Source organism: Vigna unguiculata, chromosome 1 (genome assembly GCF_004118075.2).
Source record: "Vigna unguiculata cultivar IT97K-499-35 chromosome 1, ASM411807v1, whole genome shotgun sequence".
Lineage (NCBI taxonomy): Eukaryota > Viridiplantae > Streptophyta > Magnoliopsida > Fabales > Fabaceae > Vigna > Vigna unguiculata.
This window is the reverse complement of record NC_040279.1, coordinates 39,805,179-39,824,359: the sequence shown is the minus strand read 5'-3', so window position 1 is coordinate 39,824,359 and position 19,181 is coordinate 39,805,179. Positions and strand designations below refer to the sequence as shown.

The following is a 19,181-nucleotide window of genomic DNA, read 5'->3' as shown; positions in this document are numbered from 1 at the left end:
CCAATCCAACACAACACGCAAAGAAAAGTAGAAGAAAAGGCAAAGGAGGTGAGTGGGGCGCAGAACAGAAGAGAGGAGAGGGGGAAGAAAAGAATTGAAGTTGGAAGACGAAGAAGAAGTAGAGGAGAAAGATAAAGGGAACTTCGAGTTTCTGGAATTGCAATGGACGTGATAAAGACGCAGCAAATCTCATCTCGACCAATCGAGAAGGTCGTGGTTCACCCGCTCGTGCTTCTTAGCATCGTCGACAACTACAATAGAGTCGCCAAGGACACGCGCAAGCGCGTCGTCGGCGTTTTGCTCGGCTCTTCTTTCAAAGGCACCGTTGACGTTACCAACAGCTACGCCGGTTCGGATCTGTCCTTTTCTTTTTCCATTACCGCATTCCTTTACTCAATAGTTGTTGGAGTTGTTGCGAGGATTTGTGCCCTAATTTTGTCGCGGTAATATATATTAGTGAGATCGCGCGAGTTTTTTGATCCTGAAATTTGGTTAAAGAAATTTCGACACTAAAACCTCTCTCGCTGGACTTAAATCTCTTGAACTTATACGCAACCTGTTAGGAGCTTTATCTTGAGTTACATAATGTAAATTTAATGTCTGACTAGGTTTATTTAGCGTGGCGCCCAAGATTGTAATTACCTTAAGAGACCTTAAAAAACATGTTTTCTTAGTAAAACGAAGCTGAGAGCAGTAGCATGTCGCTGATCAATTTCTTTAAGTTTTGAGGCTATTTGTTTCGACTCCGTTGTTCATGCGTCGCAGCTGCTATTCCACCCTTGTTTATATGTGTCCAAGCCCTTTACAGGTTCATGTTCATCTATGCTTTCTTCTGCACCATAACAGCCGCTCATAGCACATTCTCTTTCACTCGCCTGCCTTGCTTTCATAAGCCGTCCTGTACCATCTCCCTTGACCCTTTCTTTTCGATTCCCTTCACAACTTTCTCATTTCTGGACGCTGTTACCGGTTTAGTATTTTGGTTTGCTTTGTAATAACTGAACATTGGCTTTTTTTGGGCAATGGGTCTGGAAATGGTGGATATTTACGCGACTAATTATATTATGAGTCTCTTTGGATGTCATGGTTATTAAATTTCAGTTTTATGTTTTCTTTATTGATGCTATTATCTATTTCTTACCTATTTTCTTTACGTGTGTTTTTCTGTGTTATATAGTGGTACGATTTTACATTTTGGTAAAATCGTCCTAACCCTGATAGGATCATATGTTTTACGATCTTGCGATCCTCCTCAGGATCCCAAGTGTGATCTTAATATTGCCAACATTGCTCACTTCTTAGTTCTCTTATTGACAGTGCCGTTTGAAGAAGATGACAAAGATCCTAGCATCTGGTTTCTGGACCACAATTACCATGAATCAATGTTTTCCATGTTTAAAAGAATAAATGGTATGAGTTGGGAGAATTTGTATTTCCTTTATTTTATTACAATTGAATACTCGAATATAATTGAGCATGGATTATTTTTGTTTACAGCAAAGGAGCATGTTGTGGGGTGGTATAGCACAGGTCCAAAGCTGCGTGAAAATGACCTTGACATTCATGGCTTATTTAATGAGTATGTTTTTGATCCGAAAACCTGTGTATAATAATATTTCAATGCCATGTCTTTTCGTCACTTCCTTTAGTAGTTAATATTTCCTAGTTTTACAATATATATATATATATATATATAACTGGGACGTGTTACTCTTAAGCTCTTTGATTCATTCTGTCCTTATCCTAATCTTTATCCAAATTGACCAAACTTATAATGATTGCAGTTATGTTCCAAATCCTGTCTTGGTTATCATTGATGTTGAACCCAAGGAATTGGGAATCCCAACAAAAGCATATTACGCTGTTGAAGAGGTTAAAGAGGTAGAAGTTATGTCTTTTATCTCTGTGATAGAAATTTTTATACTTTTTACTTATATTATTGCAAAAGTGTTCTTGCTGTATATGATGGTTGGAAGGGAGCTAGTTTTTGCTCATCACTAAATTAATTAGTAGTCAAAGAAAGTTACATATAGTTTATTCTGAATACAGAATGCCACCCAAAAAAGCCAAAAGGTCTTTGTACATGTGCCATCGGAGATTGCAGCTCATGAAGTTGAAGAAATAGGTATTCCATGCCATTAAACATAAAACTGCTGTAATTTTTATTTTTTTATTCTGTTGAAAATTTTCAATTTTATTATCCATACAGTTGGGTAACCAATTCCTCTCTTCTTTTTATTCTTCTTACCCATGTGCAGGAGTGGAACATTTACTTAGAGATGTAAAGGATACAACCATTAGCACCCTTGCAACTGAGGTTTTATTTTTTCCTAATGACACGTCCTTATTAATTCCTTTCACTTTGTGTTCTCTTTTCCTGATTATTCTATTTGTTTTTTCACTGCTAATACTTTTGTTGTCCTTTTAAAAGAAAAATAATTGATGTTGAGTATTGACAAAGTAATTTTTACTTAGGTAAGTGCAAAACTTACAGCCTTGAAGGGTTTGGATGCTAGACTTAAAGAGATAAGGAGTTACCTTGACCTTGTTATTGATGGAAAGCTTCCATTAAACCATGAGATCCTGTACCATCTGCAGGTTTGTTTCTCATATTCAGGCTCAGTAAATGCTGGATTATTAACATTGTTATCAATTAGTTCAAGAATCTTAATCAAGTATTTTCTGCTGATCCGAATTTCCTAGTTTAATTTGGAAACTTTTGTAACAAAACTAACAAAGCATGTATTGTGACATTAATGGCTGGAAGGCATAATTGTTTGGAATAATAGAAGCATTCTTTTTCCCTTTTTTTTCTTCTTATGCTACACTATTCTTTCTAACCATCCCATTTCTAATTACAATTTGCAGGACGTGTTTAACCTGCTACCAAATCTTAACGTGGCTGATCTTATCAAGGCGTTTGCAGGTTATGATTTGTGCCTTGTATTTTTCAATGTCATGTTTTTCTAGAATATCTCTTTTAAATCGTTGATCTGTCTTGTGTAGTGAAAACCAATGATATGATGCTGGTAATATACCTCTCGTCTCTCATTAGAAGTGTAATTGCACTCCACAACTTGATTAACAACAAGGTTAGATACAATTCCTTAAACTTTGCCGCAAGAATCATTTATGCATGCTGATTAATTAATTACTTAATTTGTTACCATATTATGAGAATATAAATTGTTGCCAGGTTTTGGAAATAATTAGTTCTCCATTTGTATATTAAAGTTTAGTATTTAATAGGCTAGACACTTGATGAGCCTAGGGCTGTACATGGGTTACTTTGAATTGGATTTGAGGAAAATGAAATCTGAACCAATCAATTTTTATCGGTTTGAATTTTTCTTTTTTAAATTGGACGATCCGGAACCAATCAAGAACTGGTTGGTTCGGATCAATGAGTCCATCGTTATACAAATGTGCAGAATTTTATTTTAGGAATAGAACGAATACAATTTGTCCAAAAAAAAACTCGCGTAATGTTGTCATTAAAAGGGGTAAATTACGTCTTATTGTAATCGGCTTACACGGACTGAATAACGTAACAGTTAAAAAAAAAAAAAACACGATTGTACAATAAAATTCCGTCCATAATGATAATAGACTTACAATATTGATTTTGTTGAGTTTTTGTAGTGCATAAATCTAATTCTCAAGCTAATCACATCGAGTTTGATTAGGTTAAAAATAAAAAACAATCAGTTTGGATTCTTGGATTCAAACTACTGAAACTCATTGATTCTCTGCGTTAACAAATGATGAGTTAATCTTGTCAAGTGAAAGAGGTTCCCAAATCATTACTGATTTACTGTGTTTCATGTCTTTATTTATTGAAATGTTATTTCAGATGCTTAACAAAGAACACGAACGGGCAGAAGACTCAAAGTCAGTTACAGTGCCGAGTGCAGCTGCATAAGTTTTGATGGATTGTGATATTCGGAACTCAATGTTATTGAATACTTGGATTGAGATTGTTAACACTTTTTTTTATTACTTTTGTCGGATTAGAGAACTTACACCTAACATGGCATAATGATCCTTTTATGCTTGTTCCGGTGTTCCATGTAGTATACTCTTCATTACGTTGCTCATTTTCTTTGTTTGGTAGTTTTGGAAACGACTGTTAAAGAATTCGTTATTAAAACAAATTAAGATTTCAGAAATTAATGTTTTGCCCTGGTAAATTTTTTCTGATTTTTAATTGACCGGAATCCGCTGAATCCCGTACATTGTTCCGAGTTGCGACTAGGAAGAAATCATATAACATGCCATGCTATGGTTTATCGACCAGGCAATAGATTGAACCATGTTAGCTAAGATTGCATGTATCACCTGCAAGTATGTAACTATGTGATCATTGCAATTGTAAATTGTTTTGATTTAGATTAGATTGTAAATTACTTGCTAGTTTTATATTTCTGACATGTTGCCCCAGAGTTTCTATTTTTCGAAACATACCATCTTGAATTTAAATAATAATCATTTTGTATAACGAGAATAAAAATTTCTGGCGTTGGAAAAGTTAACTAATAAGACGATCTACATCAACAATATAGAAAAATGGATAAATATAGTAAATTCGACAAATGCTTGGAGTCTTCGAAGGTAATTTCCCTTGGGTAAAACATTTGGGAGTCATTTTCTTACTGTCAGAGAACTAGTTCACCATGACGGCATACAAGTTATGTTTCACCGATTTTTCTTAAAAGAAAATGCTTTTACATGCACTATTTTACCTTTTTTTTTTTATATATATAATATGATCCTATATGATATAGCAGACGTTATTGAGCTTTTAACTTAATTGTTGCTGAATAATTACTACACAAAACATTGAAAATTTAAAAATCTGTCAACCGAACATCTACAGGTGGAAATCCATGTTAGTAATACATCATTGACTCAGACAAAATTTACCCAACACCTTTCATTTACTAATGGGAATCCATGGTATAACAAGCTCAACTTACAATTCCATTCAAATCTATAAATAAATGAAGAAAATTAACGTGCAAACAAATTTCCCTTACTTTGGTTGCTTTCCCTTTAAAAAAAAAAAACTTTGAAGAGGAGGAATTGAAAAAATTCAAGAGTTCTTTGAACACTTTACAAGGGTTTCTTCCCTGCACCTCAAAATTTTCTTCTACACCTTTAAACACTTTTTAAATTCAAAAAAGCCCTTTAGCCCTTTGTTGCGCAGATTTCACGTCCAAAACTACTTTCGATAAATGTTTCTTCTGAATATCGAAATCCAATGAAGGTTGTGGGCTTCCGGATATTCTGTTTTAACTTTTTCAATTTTATTTAAAGTTTAATTTTTTTGAATTTTAATCATTTTTTTAGTTTATTATTTTTCATTTTTTAATGTTAATTTTTTTAAAGATTATGTATTTTAAAATTTTTAATATTTCTTAAAATATTTTTAAAAATAAAATAAAAAATATATACGAATTTTTTTATATAATTATTAAAAAATAATTAAATTTTAAGTTACAAAAAAAAGTAAAAAGACCTGTCAAAATTTATCAAACAAAAAATATATATATATATATATATATATATGATTATAATATAATAGTTACATGTCAATGTTTAATAATTATCTTGTTTAATAATTTCATATCTTTTAATGCGATGTTACAGTGTTATGTAATTATGGATTCAAAATTGTATTCTTAAAGACGAAGGTAAATTTATTTATTAACAAAATTCCTAAAATTTATTATTTCTTTATATATGTAAAAAAAACTAAACAACACATAAAATAATGTGAAGTAACAGTTGAATAAACATAAAGGAACGCCAGCCAGAAAATATCATTAAAAGCGACATTGATTCACGCATTAAATGCAATAACAATACATAGCAAAACGCCACTAAATATTTATTATTTTCAAAATAAAATATAATTTTATGGTCAGGTTAAAGTTTAAATAAAAGCGTTATTACATGTAGAGTTGACCGCAATATTAAATAGATTATAATTTTGGTTTCTAAATTTTTAAAATTTATAAATTTAGTTTATATTATTTATTTTATTTTTTAAAAAACATAGGCAACTTTCATCCTTATTTTTTAATTATATCTGTAATTTTTTTATACATGATATAATCATAGCACTGAAAAAAATTTAGGCACTAAAATATTGAATTTTGTAAATTATATAACCAAAGTTACAATTAAACCTATTGTATTTTTAGGTTGCTAAAGATTGTTTGGCTAAAGGGCCTCTACAGTGGACATTGTTTCAAAATGTCTAATTTTTGGCATGAGGATTCTAAACACCTTCAAGATTTTCTGGTGCTCCATATCGTCTTCGTCACAAAACAGATCCTTACAGAGGGATCTTATATCGCAAAAAAAAAAAATTCAGTTATTTAAAATAAATTTAAGATTAAATTAAATTTTTGAAAACAATGGAAGTAAATAAAAAAATGAAGGAAAATACTATGAAACCAACACTTTATATATTACCAGAAAAGAAAAAATGAAGAAGAAAGGGCCACTCAGAAATTAAAGAGAAACTATAATTTTTGGAACAGAAAACAATAATTAATAACAGGACGAATAAGAAAGAAGGTCACAATGATGTAGAGATAAGGGTTCATACAACAAAATCAGAATTCAAAACCTAAATTTAAAAAAGTCAAGAGCTATTTAAGATTCAAACATGTGTTCCTATTCTCCACACAAGTAAATCATGAACTCAGGATCAGACTCCAGACGCGCCATCGTGTCCGGCGCCAAAACCACTTCCAAATCGGTGCTGCCACCGCCATATCTCCCGGGAAACGCCGACAATTTTCCATCGAACTTGTTAGCTCCACCACTTCGCATGGCCAATGGTCGTCCCCACCCGAAATCGTTGTCGTACATCGGAAATCTTGGCGAGCTTCCCATCTGCACGGTGGCACCGTCATGGTTCCCTAACTCGAAGCACTTTGGCTCACGCTCCCAATTCTCCACGTTACGACGCACCGTATCACTACTGAACGCCTTCACGCTCTTGTGCACCTGTTCCGCACACCAGCCAAGGTCCATGGACACGACGTCACCAACTGCTGCAACCGTCACGATGCTTTGAATCGCATTCCCGAAGTAACAATCCCCCAATTTAGGCTCCGAACGTTGCCGAACATTAACTGCCATTCGGAGCGTCGTCGTTTTACCCTTCTCTAAATTCCTTGCTCTAGTCACGCAACGCCACATCAGCGCGCACAAGGCCTGAAACGAAGAAATCTCTGTCGTTTCGCCCTCTGTCACCTTTTTCAATTCTGTGTCATTGCTCAGCTTCGCCATTAACTCAACATCCACCACCTCTTTTCCTGCTCCAAACATTTTCCTACTCTTGTTCACTGAGCCTTTCAACTTCTGAATCGATTCACGGCTGAAACTGAAGATTCTCTCGCGAAAGGGCGCGTCAACATCGAAGGTGACCTTGAGTTCTACTTAAACAAAAAAACTCTATTTGTAAATTTTAAGATGCAAATTCATGCTGAAATTCATTTCCGTTAATTTTTTGTTTAATTACTCAAGGTTTTCAGTGAGTGTAAGATTTTCTTTCAATCTCAATAGCTAAAATTTTGTATTCGATATTTTTTCAAATATTTTATAATCTAATAACTGACTTTAAATTTAACTTATTCTAGCAAAAAAAATTATAAGGTGAAAATTAACTCAATGCGTGCTTCACACCTTACATTGCATAGTAAGATATACGTATTAAATTATTTGAATTAAATGATTTTAAATCTTTTTTTTTTTGTTAAAATAAATTAGCTTTTGTTATTATGGAAAAAAATGAAGAAGTGGATTATTACCTTGGGGCATTCGGAGAACGACTTTCGACATGAGGATTGATTCCCGGTGAAACTCCGGGAGCCTAGAGGGAGATATGAGTCCTTCTCGAGAAACTGCAGAAAAGATGTTGAAGAAGTTCCAAAAGGAGGAACCATCGGTAACAGCATGGCAGACGGCGCAACCGATGAAAATACCGTCAGTGAGTTCAGTGACCTGAATGGCCATGATGGGGGAGGAATGGGCGGTGTAACTGATTTTGTGGTGGAAAGGGAAGAATTTCTTAAAGGCCGGGTGGACATCCGACGGCGACAGGAGGTCGGTGACAGAGAGATTGTTGGCGGTGGCGTGGATGAAATCGACGCCGGCGTCGTTGCATGCGATGTAGACGTGGCCGTCGGCATGAGTTTTGAATCGGCCAGCTAATGGAGGGAAAATTGAGAGCGTGCGAGAAAGCGCGTTGGTGAGGTGAGGGATAAGAGTGTGAGAGGGGAGAGATGGGGTGGTGAAGAGACAACCCTTTTGGATGTAGTGAGCCAAAAACATGTTAAGGTCTGAGATGGAGAGTTTGAGGTCTCCGAGAGTGGAGTTTTGGTGAGGGACTATGGAGCATTTTGAGAGGACAGTGACTTCTTCACACAGAGCAGAATCAGAAGAACACATTTCTGTACCCAACTCCAAACTCCCACTTGTTTCTGTGGAATAGTACATTGGATGTCCTCTTTATATAGCTCACAAAGGTATCTTGGTTCATGTCCACCAAACTAATATATATTTATATATCTACACCGTTTTATCGGTAACGTATCATAATTATTCACACCCATTTTATTCTTAGTCATTTCGATGGGAGTTACAAATTTTGTTAAAATTTCTTCACATCTCATATATATTTCATGATTATGTTTGATTTGTTTATACTATTTTGATGTATCATCACCAGTACAATAAGGATCTTTGGTCCCGGTTGTTTTTTATATTCTGCTCCGGTTCCAGAAACGAAGCATATTGGGGCGAGGCCAAAAGGGATGACTTTTGGCCTTAGATGTGGATCGAAGTCGTAAAGCATTTTTCTGTCTCGGGTCACGCTTGAACCGAGGCCTGTTCTACGCAGTGCTGCAACGCGTTCTTGGAGACCCTGAAACCTTTCTTCTGAAATAGGATTGCAGCAGATTCATGGCACCCAACTTATCCTAGTCCAACAAAACCCTTAACGGTGCAAGAGGTTCAATGCATGGTGGTTTCAACCGTCGGAAACTCCTACTTCGACACTTATGTTTTATCAAAATCGAGCCTCTTTGTGTACCCAACAAAGACCATAATCAAAACGTGTAGGACCACACAACTTCTCAAATCCATGACACCATTGATCTTCTAAGCCCACACCCACCTCGGCCTCACGCTCTCCTCCTGCCGCTACACTCGCGAAACCTTCATCTTCCCTCTGTCACAGCCCTTCCCTCACACAAGCTTCAACGACGAAGTCACCTACATAGAAGCCACGCTCCCTCCAACCTTGTGCTTCCGAAAACCGTTAACGCAACCACCAGAACAAATCCTGTGTATGCTATGTTTCAGTGGAGGTGCAGCGAGGAAGAGTTAGAGTTACAGGGAGAGAGAAGAGAGAAATGAAGTTTCAGAGAGAAATTGAGAGCGGCGGGGAAGAAGAATGGTTCGCGAAATTTGAATCCTAAATAAACCCTATGACTTCAGTTGTTAGGGGAACCGAAGCCATAGACTCCCTTTTGGCACCGGGTCTCCTTGGACCGAGGCCAAACAGCTAACGTCCAACCACTTTTTGGCTTCGGGTCTTACTGGACCGAGGCCTATACCACTATTTGGCACCGATTTTGGACGAACCGGGGCCTATACCCCTTTTTGGCTTCGGGTATTTGGAGAACCGAGACCTAAAACTTGGCTCTAATTACAAAAATGTCACCGCACCATTATATGCTTCGGTTCCTGGCCAACCGAGGCATATAAGGCGAGGTAAAATGAGAATTCTACACTAGTGCATCTTAATTAAAAGTCGAAGTCTAAAAAGATTTAAATATCTTTTATTCCTCCCACTCTTAGAAATATCTTTGAAGCACAAAAGTATCATAAAATTCACATTCCAAAACGGATACCAAAGATGAAGGATAGATTAATCCTAATGATGTCCTGAGATCGAAACATTAACTCCATCGTAGAACCAATAATGAAGTAACGATGTCATGAAATCAAAACATTACTCTGATCGTAGGACTGAAAATTAGGTCCCTTAATCTACTCATTCACCTTACATCTGGCTAACTGAGGTTAAAGAGTTTATACAAAAATGCTAACATATAAGATTTAGATAAAAATATTATTTCGTTTTTGTCTAGAACCTCAAAATAAATTTAAAATATGACTTAATGAAAAAAAAAATTCAAAGAAAAAAAAACGTTTGTTTGTTGAGAGTGTTGGCGATGAAAGTCGAATTGACTTTTTCTACTCCTACTAAAAATCAATTTTCCTTTTTCGGTTCCATTTTAAAAGAACTAAAAAGAAAAAAAAAAGAAACAATTTGAATTTTCTATTATTAATTTTAAGTTTTTTAACATTGAAATTTAATATTCAATTTATTAGTGAATTAATTAATTGATTAGTGTATATATATATGTGAAATAAAATCCTTTTTATCTGAAAATTTATTTTAATTAATTCCAATATTTTTAGTTTTTTTTTCATGAATATTCTGCATAAATTAAAATGCAACGTACTGAAAAGTAGTCTGTGAGTGTTAAAATTGATTTGGAAGCCTTAGTTCCCTTAATTATGAAGAGCCGTGCCCGTGTTTGCAGGTAGATAAACTTCTCTTGACCAACATATTATTGCTCAAATTCATCTAAGCAGATACGTTCGAATAACTTGTTGATCAGAGTTCAAAACTGCATTCTCAAGAATGGCAACAATCAAATTGTATTACGAATTGCCAAATTGTCATGCATGCATGCACCATTTCCATTTCTATTTGATGAACTGTGTTGAAATTAATCAAAGAGTTGTTTGTTTCTTTTATAGTTGCAATAACTATAATATTTCGTGTGTGATTGTAATAACTGTCATCCTGACAGTTTATATAATTTGTGTATTGCTGTTGCAGTTAATGAGAAAATTTTTATCCTGTTTTTCTCTGCATATTGTGTGTGTGCGTGACCTGTAGTGTTAGACAGTTCCAACATAGTGGTATCAGAGCACGGTTATTACGAACCTTGTTGTGAAAGAAGAGAAGGGCGCATAATTGTTAGAGTGTGCAGCCATGACCACTGCAGGTATCATACCAGGGAACTTGCCTGTGTTTGATGGGCAGGGATATGAAGATTGGTGTGTGAAAATGGAAGCGATTTTTGGCTTTCAAGAAGTTGAGGAGATTGTAAAAGAGGGCTTTCAAGAACTCCCTAAAAATGCAACGGACGATCAAACATACGCATACAAAATGAACAAGAAGTTGGACTGCAAAGCGAGAGTTCTCTTACATCAATGCGTTTCCATGAACATTTTCCAGAAAATCTCCAAGGCCACCACAGCAAAGCAGATTTGGGATGTGTTGAAACAAGCATATGGCAACGCAGGGAAAACTAAGAAGGTGCGTTTGCAATCGTTGCGAAGACAGTTTGAACTCCTTTCTATGACTGATCAAGACTCAATTGCGGAATATTTCAACAAGATCCAAACCATTGTGAATTCTATGCGTGTTTGCGATGATAATGTAACGGACATTCAAATCATAGAGAAGGTTCTCCGAACTCTAACCCCAAGGTTTGATCACATTATTGTGGCCATCGAAGAATCCAAGGATCTAGAGGCAATGTCGATTGAAGAATTACAAAACTCATTGGAAGCACACGAACACAGAGTTGTTGACAGGAAGAATAATGAGAAAGTAGTCGAACAGGCGTTACAGGCCAAAATTGGCCAAAATACCAGAGGTCGTGGTGGTTGGACTCGAAGAGGTCGATGGAGATCGAGAGGAGGCAGAAGTGGAGACAGAAATCATGATTCTACTTCCCGTTCCTCTCACATTAGCAGTGACAGGAGAGGAGGCACTCAATATAGAGGAAGAGGAAGAGATAACAAGAAGATTGTAGACAAGAGGAGAATCCAGTGCTACAATTGTGAGAAATGGGGTCACTATTCTTCTGAGTGTTGGCAAGATAATGATAACAAGAAAGGGAAGAAGACTGAAGAGGCAAATTTGGTGCAAGAGGAAGAAGGGTCTGATTCAGATCCAGTCTTGCTAATGGCAACCACAGACAATGATGAAGATTGCACATCCTGGTATCTTGATACAGGATGCTCCAATCATATGACTGGGAATCGTGACTGGTTAATTGATCTTAATCCACATGTGAAAAATAGTGTTCGGTTTGCAGACAACAGCACTATAATTGCTGAAGGGATTGGCAAGGTTGTGATTACTCGGAATGATGGGAAAACAGCGTATATGAGTGACGTGTTATATGTCCCAAACATGAAGAATAATCTTATTAGTTTAGGACAATTGCTGGAAAAGGGGTATGTGATGAACATGCAGCAAAATCATATAGATATTTATGATTCTAAGCAGAGACTGGTGATCAAGGCACCATTGTCCCGAAATAGAACGTTTAAAGTGCACCTCAATGCTACAGCAATTCAATGTTTGGCTGCCACTAATGTTGAGGAGGAGAGTTGGTTGTGGCATTATAGGTTTGGCCACCTTAATTTCAAAAGTCTGAACAAGTTAAGCAACAGTCAGATGGTGTGTGGTATGCCATCATTACGTTCTCCCACGAAACCGTGTGAGGGATGTTTAGTAGGTAAACAACCAAGGAAGAATTTTAAAACTGTTGCTCAACACCGATCACGACAACCACTTGAAGTGGTTTATTCTGATGTATGTGGGCCCTTGGATACACCTTCGTTCAGTGGTAGCAGATATTTTGTCACCTTTGTTGATGAATTCACAAGGAAGATCTGGTTATATGTGATAAGAGAAAAACGTGAAGTGTTCCAAATTTTTGTAAAATTTTGTTCACTGGTTGAAAGACAGGCAGAAAAGAAATTAAAGATCCTTAGGACAGACGGTGGAGGTGAATACAACTCCAAGGATTTTTGTGACTTTTGTACAGAAAAGGGAATAGTACATGAGACAACTGCACCCTACACACCACAACATAATGGTCTGGCAGAGAGAAGAAATAGGACCCTACTAGACATGACTAGATGCATGCTAAAAGCAAAAAAACTCCCACACTGCTACTGGGGTGAGGCAGTAAGCACCGCTGCCTATCTTTTGAACAGGTGTCCCACGAAGAAAATGAAAACTATGACACCAGAGGGAGCATGGTCTGGAATCAAGCCATCTGTCCAACACTTGAAGGTCTTTGGGTCAATCTGTTACAGGCACATTCCGGATGAAAGGAGGAAGAAATTAGATGACAAGAGTGAGTCTCTTATCTTGATTGGCTATCACCCAACAGGAGCCTACAAGTTATATGACCCAAGGAAACAACAGGTAGTGATAAGCAGGGACGTAGTTGTGGACGAGGCAGCAGCTTGGAGTTGGGAAACTGATGCAGTCCTACACATTCCTTGTGTTCTGGAAGACAAAGTGGTGACTTTAGAACCTAATACTGCTGGTGATTTTATTAGTGGTGATATTGTAGCTGATGACACTAGAAGATCCCATCGAACACGATTTCCTTCATCCAGACTTTCTGATTATGAAGTCTACAATGATTCTGAGATAGCAGATAATGGAGAAATGGCCCAAGTGCACAGTGGAATTTGGAGTCTATGTGAAGACATTGAAAATTTCAAGAGAGACATGAAATCACAGTTTGAAATGACAGATCTAGGCACTCTGAATTATTTTCTCGGTCTTGAATTTGTACACTGTCGTGAAGGGATATTTTTGCACCAGAAGAGATACACTTGTGAGATTCTAAAAAGGTTTGGCATGGAGGATTGTAACCCTACATGCACACCAGTCATGGCAGGCTTGAAGCTGACTGAGGAACGAGATGCAAAACCAGTAGATGTAACTCTATTCAAGCAAATTGTGGGATCTCTTCGATTCCTATGCAACAGTAGACCGGATATCAATTATGGAGTTGGTCTTGTTAGCAGATTCATGCACAATCCGAGAGTGCCACATATGGCTGTAGCTAAACATATACTAAGGTATTTAAAGGGTACAATGGGATATGGTCTACTGTTTCCTAAAGGGGATAAAAGCACTTTAGTTAATCTGGAAGCTTTTTCTGACTCTGATTGGTGTGGAGATAAGGTTGAGAGAAAGAGCACCTATGGTTATTTGTTCAGATATGCAAATGCACCAATCTCTTGGTGCTCTAGGAAGCAAAACGTGGTGGCTTTGTCATCCTGTGAGGCTGAATATATAGCAGCTGCAGAGGCTGCTAGTCAGTGCTTGTGGTTGGAAAATTTACTGGATGAACTTAAGGTGAAGTGTGCAAGACCTGTGCAGTTGTTTGTAGATAACAAATCTGCAATATGTCTTTCCAAGAATCCAGTTTTCCATGGCAGAAGTAAACATATTGAGACCAAATTTCATTTTTTGAGAGATCAAGTCAGCAAAGGTAGAATTGAACTGGTGCATTGTGGTACTGAAGAACAGGTTGCTGATATTTTCACAAAATCTTTCAAACAGACGAGGTTTGAAAGATTGAGAGAGTTCTTGGGTGTAAGGTGTTTGGACTCTTTGATTAAGAGGGAGTGTTGAAATTAATCAAAGAGTTGTTTGTTTCTTTTATAGTTGCAATAACTATAATATTTCGTGTGTGATTGTAATAACTGTCATCCTGACAGTTTATATAATTTGTGTATTGCTGTTGCAGTTAATGAGAAAATTTTTATCCTGTTTTTCTCTGCATATTGTGTGTGTGCGTGACCTGTAGTGTTAGACAGTTCCAACAAACTGCATGTGCTTTTTTTTAAGGTAATGAATGGTACTTAACGTATGGGACTGATATCGTGAATCATTAGTGCAACTTTTATTTGGTCATTGGTCATTGGTTATAGGAATGGCACCGCATTATTGCCCAATGGGAATACATGTAGGTGCAGAGCATGGACCAAGATCTTATTCGTTATACCATTTTAATTCCAGGGAATGCTTAGCCATACCAATTCACGCCATTAATATTGAAGGCATCATTGAGTTGAGAGCATTAAGAAAAAAACAAAAATGATTAAATTTCTTTTCATTCTCAATTTTCAGTAAAATTTAGAATTAGTTCACTTTTAAAAATTTTGACCAATTTAGTTATTTATTTTCAAAAATATGTGAATTTAGTCTTTTTAATCAAATTTTGTTAAGTTTATTTGACGCTTCAAGTACATTTCATCATAGTATTTAAATTGTTTATACCGTTTGACACATTTTTTCTTCAATGTTAATTCAAATATTATTACAAAATGCGTTTAAAATGTCAAATAAATTTGATAAGAATGACTAAATTCACGCATTTCTAAAGATGAATAACTAAATTGGTATAAAGTTTCGACGAGGAACTAATTCTAAAATTCACTTAAACTTAAGAGACAAAAACATATTTAACCAAAAAAAATATTCATGAGTAAAAATTTAATTTCATATTTATTTAAAAAATTAACTGTTGTGTAAAAACTGCGTTCTTAACAAATTTAGCGTGTTAAAAATTCATTTAAATTTCATCCTAATTTATTTTTGAAAAAAATTGTCTAAATAAAATGCTTCAACTCTAGAACGTCTTATCAAATGTATACAAAGACACTTCAGGTGTCCTCTGTTCAAGACATATACGAAAAGCTCGAATAATTAGACATAACAAAATTAAATTTTAGTATTTCCGAAAAAATGTTACTTTTGTCAATGTTCCTACATTTAATATTTAATCTTCATCTTTTACAAAAGTGCATGTGTAGCATAAAAAATTGAGTAAGTGAATGGATATCCGTCACATTGTGTGATGACACGAGTTCTTTTCATTGTCGTGAATTGCAAAAAGAATACCGGAAGACTGTTTTTAAGCTCTATCGCAACCAGATCTGTGATTTTTGACTTAAAATGATTTTGTAGTACAAAATGAGTTTCAGATTTTAACTCTATACTTTCAGTCTTTTATTTATTTCTATTACTCTTATTTAGTTTTTACGAGATTAAATATTTTTTCTATTTTCTAACAATTTTAATCTCTCTTAAAAAGTAATTACTAGAACTAAAGATATATTGAGAAACTAAAAGCTGATATTTTCTCAATATATATGTGGGGTTTATAGCACTACTAAAAAAACACCTATTGCTTAATTTCGTTTTAATTATTTTTTGTAAGAGATATTTATGAAAAATCATTTGCAAGAAATTAGTACTAATTTTTTAAGAAATTTCATAAAAATGTATAAAAAAATATTTAGAAATTTTATAGTTTTGTATGAAAAAATTATCTAAAAAAATTACATGTTAATTAAAAATTTTAGAAAAAATAATAAAAAGAATTTTATTTTTTTTATTTTTATAATAAATTTGTAAGAAAAATTTAATGAAATATAAAAAATTATAATAACGAAGAATCATGCAATTAATTCATTTAATTTTATAGGTATTTGTAGAATAAAAGTTAAACTTTTTAATTTTATAGGTATTTGTAGAATAAAACTTAAACTGGTTATGTTACTTCTTTTATATGAAACGGAGTACGTTACTAATTAGAATATATTAATTTATTAATGGTTAACATATTAGTTAAATATTTTTTTATAAAATAGAACGAGCATAACAATTGAAAGATTTTCAAGAAGTCAAACTAATAATCATAAAGACCAGTAAACAATACATCCATGCAAAGATGTGAGCCCAAACAACAAGGCAGAGATTAACTAAACTTGAACACAAACATAATCTGAACAGCATCAATATGAAGATGAAAGTTATTATTTCCATCACATTCAGACACGTGTCCCTACGCACTGAGAAGACACGTAAAGCAAGAATTCAGGATCGGACTCGAGTTGCGCCATTGTTTCAGGGGCCAAAACCACCTCCACGTCGACGCTGCCACCGCCATTTCGTCCAGGAAACGCCGACATTTTACCGTCAAACTTGTTTGCTCCGCCGCTCCGCACTGTTATGGGCCTCCCCCATCCAAAATCGTTGTCATACATCGGAAATCTTGGCGAGCTTCCCATCTGCACAGTGGCGCCGTCATGGTTTCCTAACTCGTAGCACTTCGGCTCACGCTCCCAATTCTCCACATTACGCTGCACCGTAGCGCTATCAAACGCCTTCACGCTCCTACTCAGTTGCTCTGCACACCATTGAAGGTCCTTCAACACCACATCACCCACTGTTGCACACGTGGTAATGCTCTGAAGCGCATTCCCGAAGTAGAAATCAGCCAACTTGGGCTTCATGCGCTGCCGAATATTAGCGGCAGTTCGAAACGACGTCACTTTAGACTTCTTCATATTCCTCGCCCTCGTCACGCATTTCCACATCAATGCGCACAACGATTGGAATGAAGAAATCTCCGTCGTTTCAACCCTTGCACCTTCTTTAGCTGTTTTCAGTTGTGTGTCCGTGTTCAGCTTCGCCATCATCTCATCCGCGACATCAACGCTCTCCGGCGTAAACATTATCGGAGGTTTGTTCACTAAGGCTTTCAGCTTCTGAACTGATTCACGGCTGAAACTGAAGATTTTCTCGCGAAATGGCGCCTCAACATTGAAGGTGGCCTTTATTTCTACTTAAACAAGAAAATTAGTTAGTCATAATTTTTAATGTTGTTATTGATTTTTTTTCTCTTTCCTGGTTGACTCTAAAACTGAATATTCTTTTAATTAAAATAGAGGAATTTTTTTATGGTCACCTTTCGGAAGTTGAAGCACGACCTTAGAGGTGAGGATGGAATCCCGACGAAAATCCGGGAGCCTGGAGAGACAAGCGGTTTCTCCTCGAGAATTTGCTGCGAAAGTGTTAAAGAAGTTCCAGAAGGAAGCACCGTCGGTGACGGCGTGACAGACAGCACAACCTATAAAAACACCGTCAGCAAGCTCGGTGACCTGAAAGGCCATGATGGGGGAGGAATGTGCCGTGTAACTAATTTTGTGGTGGAATGGGAAGAGGTGTTTGACGATTGGATGGACATCGGAGGATGACAGGAGGTCGGCGACGGAGACATCAGTGGCGGTGGCGTGGATGAAATCGACGCCAGCGTCGTTGCATGTGATGTAGACATAGCCGTCAACATCAGTTTTGAGGCGACCTGCAAAGGGAGGAAAAAGGGAGAGGGTGTGAGATAGTGCTTTGGTGAGATGAGGGATGAGAGGTTGTGACGGTAGAGATGGGGTGGTGAAGAGACACCCCTTTTGGATGTAGTGACATAAGAGCATGTTAAGGTCTGAGATAGAGAGTTTCAGATCTCCCAGAGTAGAGTTTTTGTGAGGGACAACTTTGCATTTTGAGATGACAGTGACTGAATCACAAGGAGAAGACATTTTCTACGTAACAAACACAAAAACGAAACTCTCCTCCAAACTCTGTTTCTATGGAAAAGAGAACGATGGGTGCTCCGTATTTATATTATCTACCAACATGTCTCGGTGCTCATAACCTTGAGAATACGTTCAACTTGTGTTACCACGCCTTATAAAACAAACACTTTTAACTCTTGTTCGAAAATCTGGAAAAAAGTTATGGAGGAGAGAGATAAAGAAGAAAAAAAAAGTAATAAATAACAAGATAAATACATCAAGAGCGAAGAAAATACAGTAATATGATAATCCAGAAGTAGCAGCAGTTTTTTTTTTTTTCTACAATCATTATTTTAAGTTTGAAACAATTAGTGTCTATTTGATATACGCTACGTTATTTAGAATTTATTCATATATGTGGCATAATGAAAATAATTAATATAATCAGTTGTTCATGGTGCTTATAAATTTACATGTATATGTTTCTATAGTGTGTTGATTTATTCGAAAAGATGTACGTGTAGTATTTGAAATATTACAATTTACTAAACTAATCCGAAAATAAAAAGATGTCCAATTAATATTAAAGACAAATTTGAAAATGATCCTTTAAAGTTATTAACTAACTTCATTAAGCGTTTAATATAAATAAACATTTATTTAATATTTTCAAATGTTTAGGATTTAGGGTTAAAATAAATATCCGTAATAAGAAGATATAAAATTATTCTATTTTTACATCATAAACAGACGTCAGCTAATATAAATGACCACTAAAAGCAAAATTTATGTCCAGGTCCTCAAACCAATAACAATAAATAGGGATAGAGCCATTTAAATAATAAAAATGATTTTTTAACAAGTTTCACAACAAGTGAATTTTTATTTTTTTTATCTTT

General features: G+C 35.7%; 3 protein-coding genes across 3 annotated transcripts; 1 reads left to right on the top strand and 2 right to left on the bottom strand.

Annotated features, from left to right (window-relative positions):
* Positions 1 to 33: 33 nt before the first annotated feature.
* LOC114179401 (26S proteasome non-ATPase regulatory subunit 7 homolog A) lies at positions 34 to 4,179 on the top strand. Its single transcript, XM_028065772.1, has 10 exons — positions 34 to 349; positions 1,318 to 1,410; positions 1,498 to 1,579; positions 1,785 to 1,881; positions 2,050 to 2,125; positions 2,259 to 2,317; positions 2,476 to 2,598; positions 2,869 to 2,926; positions 3,007 to 3,092; positions 3,854 to 4,179. The coding sequence occupies exons 1-10, from the start codon at positions 163 to 165 to the stop codon at positions 3,920 to 3,922; spliced, it is 930 nt and encodes a 309-aa protein (XP_027921573.1). The 5' UTR covers positions 34 to 162; the 3' UTR covers positions 3,923 to 4,179.
* Positions 4,180 to 6,547: 2,368 nt separating this feature from the next.
* LOC114163421 (uncharacterized acetyltransferase At3g50280-like) lies at positions 6,548 to 8,484 on the bottom strand. The gene is made up of 2 exons (XM_028047739.1): positions 7,827 to 8,484; positions 6,548 to 7,451 (listed from the first exon to the last, which is right to left on the bottom strand). The coding sequence occupies exons 1-2, from the start codon at positions 8,464 to 8,466 to the stop codon at positions 6,685 to 6,687; spliced, it is 1,407 nt and encodes a 468-aa protein (XP_027903540.1). The 5' UTR covers positions 8,467 to 8,484; the 3' UTR covers positions 6,548 to 6,684.
* Positions 8,485 to 16,551: 8,067 nt separating this feature from the next.
* Positions 16,552 to 18,423, bottom strand: LOC114163057 (uncharacterized acetyltransferase At3g50280-like). The gene is made up of 2 exons (XM_028047119.1): positions 17,679 to 18,423; positions 16,552 to 17,552 (listed from the first exon to the last, which is right to left on the bottom strand). Exons 1-2 carry the CDS (start codon positions 18,304 to 18,306, stop codon positions 16,759 to 16,761), a joined length of 1,422 nt encoding a protein of 473 aa, XP_027902920.1. The 5' UTR covers positions 18,307 to 18,423; the 3' UTR covers positions 16,552 to 16,758.
* Positions 18,424 to 19,181: the final 758 nt, after the last annotated feature.

Coding starts and splice junctions, on each gene's coding strand:
- LOC114163057 (XM_028047119.1), bottom strand. CDS start 18,306: ATGTCTTCTCCTTGTGATTCAGTCACTGTCATCTCAAAATGCAAAGTT. Junction 17,553..17,678: donor CGTGCTTCAACTTCCGAAAG/GTGACCATAAAA, acceptor TTGTTTAAGTAG/AAATAAAGGCCACCTTCAAT.
- LOC114163421 (XM_028047739.1), bottom strand. CDS start 8,466: ATGTGTTCTTCTGATTCTGCTCTGTGTGAAGAAGTCACTGTCCTCTCA. Junction 7,452..7,826: donor CGTTCTCCGAATGCCCCAAG/GTAATAATCCAC, acceptor TTGTTTAAGTAG/AACTCAAGGTCACCTTCGAT.
- LOC114179401 (XM_028065772.1), top strand. CDS start 163: ATGGACGTGATAAAGACGCAGCAAATCTCATCTCGACCAATCGAGAAG. Junction 1,580..1,784: donor ATTCATGGCTTATTTAATGA/GTATGTTTTTGA, acceptor TAATGATTGCAG/TTATGTTCCAAATCCTGTCT. Junction 1,882..2,049: donor CTGTTGAAGAGGTTAAAGAG/GTAGAAGTTATG, acceptor TTCTGAATACAG/AATGCCACCCAAAAAAGCCA.